Genomic DNA, 6156 nt, shown 5'->3' with positions numbered 1-6156 from the left:
CAAAAAACGGATTCACTATCAGACACCCAAGGCGAAAACAGCAGTGCAAGAGGTTACAGGCGCACGCACACACTCAAACACACAGAAACACACTAACTATACACAATACGACAGCTACACACAAGAAAACGCTAGTCTTTAACACTTGAAAAACCCATGTAGTCAAAGAATGATGAGCTGATAGGCCTATACTGACACCTATACACCCCCCACTGACACATGCTGTCTCTCCCACACATACTGTTAGACAAATGTTAACTGTAAACTTACAGTCTAGTATTACACATCAAGCTCACACAAGTTCTTCCTTTTGCAATCACACATTCAGAAACTCAAACAGTGCATCCTATTAATCCTGTGCCTCTAGTTTCCTAATTATTCTATTCTGCTGCTTTGGTCTTTTTGTTTGTTTTGTAGTTTGTCTGGCACAGGAGCCAGTTAGGGGATGTGTCCTGCTGTTCTTCATCATTAGTCAGATAGATGTGTGTGTGTGTGTGTGTGTGTGTGTGTGTGTGTGTGTGTGTGTGTGTGTGTGTGTGTGTGTGTGTGTGTGTGTGTGTGTGTGAGTGTGAGTGTGAGAGAGAGAGAGGGAACGTCTGTTTGCATGCCTGTTTGCACATGTGTGTGTGTTTGTTGAGACAGAGGAGAAAGGGAAAGAGTGGATGTCTGTGAATGCATGTGTGGCAGTCTGAGTGACTCCGTAATGCAACAAGTTACTCTCTGACTCTCGTGGCTGACGTTTCTCACTGTCACTCAAGTGTGGGCCATTATCGGACATCAAACATTCGAATTAATGAACAAGATCATGAACAGCAATCTTTTCCATCATTTAAGACTAGTGAGGGCGGGGGACTTAATGCATTACAATTGTCTCTCAAACACGAAACAAACTGTAACTGAAAAGTGTTATCAGACAACCAGAAACAATTGTGTGTCACAACAACTCTGTGAACTTGTGGACTTTGTGGCATGACATGAAGCACCCTCGGTAAACTGTCATTCATGACAGCTGCATCCGACAATGAAAGCCCTTTTAAAAGACTCTCATTAGCCGATTCATTCTAGAATGCATTCCAGAATGCAGCCGTACACATCAAACCCTAGCATGAGGCTGCAACAGACAGTAATCCCTAGCGACCAGCAGATGGGGAGAAAAAAAGAGAAGAAGAAAGATTGATGAGCTGAAAAACAAATTGGGGCTTTTAAGGAGGTCTCAATGGTTCTTTAATAATGACGGTGGCTGACAACAGCGTGTGTAACAATTATCACAGCGTTTGCCCTCAACAAGATCAACAGTCAGCACCATGGAGAGAGAGAGAGAGAGAGAGGGAAGAGATGCCAGGATGAGGTAGAGAAAGAGGGATGGCAACCATGTGAAAGGATGACAGATGAAACATATGGAGACAGAAAAGAGCCAAGAAGGGAGGAGAAACAATTAGACTCCACAGAGGTGTGGGGGTAAACATTAAAAGGAAGAAGGACTAGAGGGGATACAACGATTGTAACTATAATGCAGCGTTCCATTTATCTTGGGGAGTCAGAATTTGTAGCTAGGAATGACGCCTCCAGAAAACAGTAGTGCTAATAAACAGTACTTCACTACAACTTTGACATTGTTGATGCGCGGAGCATTCATCTTGCTTTTTGAAGCCAGGGTTGGTAAGGTTCTTCCAAATCCAACTTCAGGGGGCATTCCAATTGAAATGTCTGACTTACCAGTTCATATGGAATACACCATAAGTAAGAGAGATTCCAGTCAGAACTAAAGTGTTATGATTCGTATATGGGCCATTCTACCGAATTCGTGTAATATGCAGTCCCTCGACAATAAAAACTATTTACAAAACAATTAGGTATTTAGGCATAGATATTTAATTAGAAAATGTTATGGTCTATATAAACCCAATGCATTACATGAGATAGTGATAAGCTAAATATATACAAAATCATCATTTATAGGGTACTTTCTATTGGGAAGTAGCTGTCCCCAACCCTGACATCTAAATTTCAATGCCTTTAAATAACACTTTTCAATTTTTTTAGATTTTTTTCAATGATTTCATTTCAAAGATCTTTATGATTGGGTTGAAACAGAACTTGGAATATTTAGATTTATTGTGGGTTTAATTTTTAAATCAATTTTCTATACTCAAAAAATCATGTCCCTAGTTTTCATGTCACTACCGAAACACAAGAGTTTTAGTCCATTGGCTGAGCCTGTGTTTTAGCCACGACTCTGCATTTTTGGCCATGCAGTGACACTGCATCTCTGACCCTCATGGTTGAATGGTAAGTAGCTAAATCCCATAGTTTTTGTATAAATGTGTTCCAAAGTCTGAAAATCGACGTGTAACCTTAAGAATTGTCACTACCGAAACGCATGTTTTCTTCAATTAAGTAAACCTTTTGGGGTTTCATGGAAAATCTTATGTTTGTATGTGTGTTCACCTCTTCAAAGATGTATTTGCATGCCGTGTGCTTGTTAGAATTCTTTATTTATGCTTAAAGTTAGCTAGAATTGTCACTACCGAAACAGTCACTACCGAAACATATGGTAGTGACCTGATGATTTCAGTAGTGACAAAATGAAATGGTAAGTAGTTCAATCCCATCATTTTTAAATAAATGTGTTGTGTGGACTAAAGGGCGGCCCAGAGCACCTTTTGGAAGATTTTGGGAGAGAAATGAACATCCATCCAACAGTGCAGTCACTACCGAAACACTGGATGTCACTACCGAAACAGTGCAGCACTACCGAAACACAGGATGTTTTGTAAAAAATTAAGTATATTGAGTAATCAACTAAATTGTTATGATACTGATTGGATTAATGTATGTTCAATTTCATCAATGAACAACTCTGGAATCAATATGATCAGTATTTTGCATTGTACAAAGAAATATTGCACTTAGATTTTGTTGAATTGTATAAATTGAACTTGAAAGTTTGGTAAAAAAAATATTTTTATGGATTTCATTGTAAAAACCTTCAAGAAATATTTGTAAAAATACTCTTCAGAGAAGGGAAGGAAACACAATCTGAACAGGTCAATAATAATACTTTTTTACTATAGCAAATGTGATGTTTCGGTAGTGACAATTTTTGGAAGAGGAAAAACATTCCAACACATTCTGAAAATACAATATAAAAATTGACTGTTCTTTTACTAGATAAGTGTACTTTAGATATGGTCCAATATACATACGGACAAAGTTTTGGGAATAAAACATAAAAAAAATCAAAAAATTTCCGACCTGACTTTGCACCAATTCGGTAGAATGGCCCATATATATATATACTGTTTGTGTTGTTATTATACTCATATGCCTTTATATTACTTAGAATTTGAAGTAGGGTTAAGCAGATATCTGTGGGGAAATCTGGCAGTCTCCACATCAACCCGTGTTGCTTTAATGATTACACAGGACAGGCTCGTAATCTTTCTTGGAAGGGAAAACAGGCCTACTTAGGCCAAAGGATGTCAATGTGTGATTTTGTTTGTGTTTTTTTTTTTGCGGGGAAGACATGCAACAAGTAACTGTACAGAAATGTTTAACCATAAAAGCCAACATAGCTGAAGAATATCAACAAATACAAATGTTTACCACATGTCAAGACATGACAATAAGACAAAGGGATCATTGAAGCTGGGATGGTTTTCAGCAATACACGTATAATTCACGCACAATTAATTATTACAATTTACTGTTGTGATTCTTTGTTCTGATTTACACATCATTTTAGTACAAGTTATGATTCAGCTGTGTAGCTATAAGCCCATTGTAAAACACCAAATGTGTACACTGGTTTTCCAATGTTCAAAGTTATGCCTTGGCATTCCATTTTATTAAGGCATGTTTTTAGTAAGGTATTTCCTGCTTGTTTCAGCTTTTATCTCTTTACATGGTAGCCATGTATGCTGTGCATGCACAGGTAATATGTTTTGTTGAATTCATCATTCAAGTTTGTTTCTTTATAAGCTGAATGGCTCCTGTCCCCTCAAAGTGGATACCAACTGCCTGGGTGGCAGTAGGCTGTTGGCCTGACTCCCTGAGGAGATTATTTAAAATGGTGGCTCATTTTCTGGCACCCCTCAACCACAGTGACACGTTGAAACAGTGGTGGAAAGAGGAACTCAAAAAGATTTGCAACTGTTAATCAGTCAACATTGCTATATATCCAATACAAGGTGGGCTTCATTCATTTTTAATAAACTACTTTTTTCTCAGCCAGTCCTTATTTAACGATCAACCGCTATCCAAGTTCAGTCATAGTAACCTGTTCCTATGGGTCATGCCCAAGATGTGCCATTCAACATAATCTTAGCCAATATGCCTTGATATCAATGAATGATCTTTGTGCATAAGTAATAACAAATCATGGGGTCCGCAGGCATCATGCAGAAAAAAAGTAACCTGAATTATGGGAATAATTCATAATTCTTTAAGCATTTAAGTTGGGCCGTGTGAATAATATAAAACGTTGCATGATGTGGAAAAATATTGGTCTCATATAAAATGGAGACTTAAGGCTATAGTATGGGAACGGCTGGGTTACCAGAGCAACGAGTGCCAACAGTCCGTCCGTTCTGCCTTCATCCCGCGCAGGACAATGCAAGTGGTGGCAATACGTAATATCAGCACGCGCGCGAGTTCACTTTCAACCATTTAATGTTAAAATGTAGCTGACGTTGGTCCACATCTTAACATACATTTCGCAATTAGTCTGAAATACAAACGATGAACAATAAAATATCAAAAATAAGACTGCATCAGCGCCTGACTGGAAGGAGGGCGGTGCGCGAGTCGTTTCAGGAGATTCTGCGGGGATATTCTCTGTCCCACCACACTATTGAAGAGGCTAATTTAATTATTAGGCCAGCCTTTTAAATATGGTTCTAGTTAATCAATGAATATTGTCATTGCTGCCCATTCTAATCGCCCCCTTCCTTCTGTGCGCCAGCAAGGCACCCTGGCATCCCCAACAATTTGGGTAACATACACCATAGTAGCGCGTAATCCCGCCCGGTCCTGTAACGTCCAACATGTTGGATACAGTCTTTCGGTGTCGTTTTTATGTATGTGAAAAGACAGATTCGACCGTGCCCACATTCCTAAGTATAAGGACCTAATCTAAACCTTATAAATCGTGTCCTACAGTTGGCAGGACAACGCCATGCTTATTCGTTAGACTGTACGGTAGCGTATGTCTTGACCAGGACACCATCACTACACAGGCAATGCTCCTGTGAGGCAGCAGCGTTGCTATGGCAGCTAGGTCTCGGAGTAGGACTGTTCTGCTCGGTTGAAAATGAGTGATGCGAGAGTCGGACAGAGTCCGGTAGTGTTTGAAGTGAAGAGGAAGTACATGACGGAGGAGTTGTAATAGCATGCGCTCTACGTCCATTATTATACTGCGTTACGCGGACACATAAATAGTCTATGAATGTGCTTGAGGTGAACAAATGAGTAACACATAAATACACTTACACCAACACTCAGACATCAAGAAAGCTAAAACACTTCACACCGCGTCCGGATAACGTTGAAGGAAAAGACACGTTACCGTTGATTTGACAGGAACGTACAGGACGGGCTTCCCCGATGCTCCTTTCTTGTGCTCGCCCAGAATGTTGTTTCCGACCTGAAACCCCTTTGACTTCACCCAGAATTTGAATTTGGCATTGATGTGGCTATTATCAACGTAAACGCCATCTGAGTCGTCGTTCTGCAAAAGAGTCTGCATAATTTTGTTGTATTTTCGGCGGGTGACCGTCTTTGTTTTACCCGAGTCCCCGTAAGTCCGGAGACACCAGTCCTGAAATTCCCTGAACATCTCCGCCTCTAAAACGACGGGGCTTCGGCTCCTTTTCGTTAAATCCGTGCATGTCTTTTTAGTTGTCATAGCGTTTTCTCTATGGACCTTGTCCCTTTGTTGTAAAGCCTGATGGAAAGAAAATAGGCTATTTGAATGCCAGCAACTGAAATGGGAACAAACTCCCCCTCCTCTCCCCGTCCCGCTAAGAAGATGATTGTTTCGAGACCTAGGTAGGCTTTCCACACGAACGAGAGGAAAAAGGCGTCTGAGCTGGATTCGGGCAGCCGCACACCTGTTTGCAGATTCGCCTGCTGTCCCAAACCGCAACGGCAAATGTC

The 6156-nt window shown here is 40.3% G+C and overlaps 1 protein-coding gene across 1 annotated transcript in view; it reads right to left on the bottom strand.

Moving 5' to 3' along the window:
• Positions 1-5905, bottom strand: part of nol4la (nucleolar protein 4-like a) — a gene marked incomplete at both ends in the record, with an annotated part of 40086 nt that extends 34181 nt beyond the window's left edge. The window contains one exon of the mRNA XM_080853667.1: positions 5567-5905. Coding sequence (XP_080709793.1) covers positions 5567-5905 — 339 coding nt within the window. The remainder of the gene's footprint in view (positions 1-5566) is intronic.
• Between the last annotated feature and the right edge of the window lie 251 nt (positions 5906-6156).

Source organism: Sprattus sprattus (assembly GCF_963457725.1).
Source record: "Sprattus sprattus genome assembly, chromosome: 16".
Classification (NCBI taxonomy): Eukaryota; Metazoa; Chordata; class Actinopteri; order Clupeiformes; family Clupeidae; genus Sprattus; species Sprattus sprattus.
This window is presented reverse-complemented; position numbering and strand designations above follow the sequence as displayed.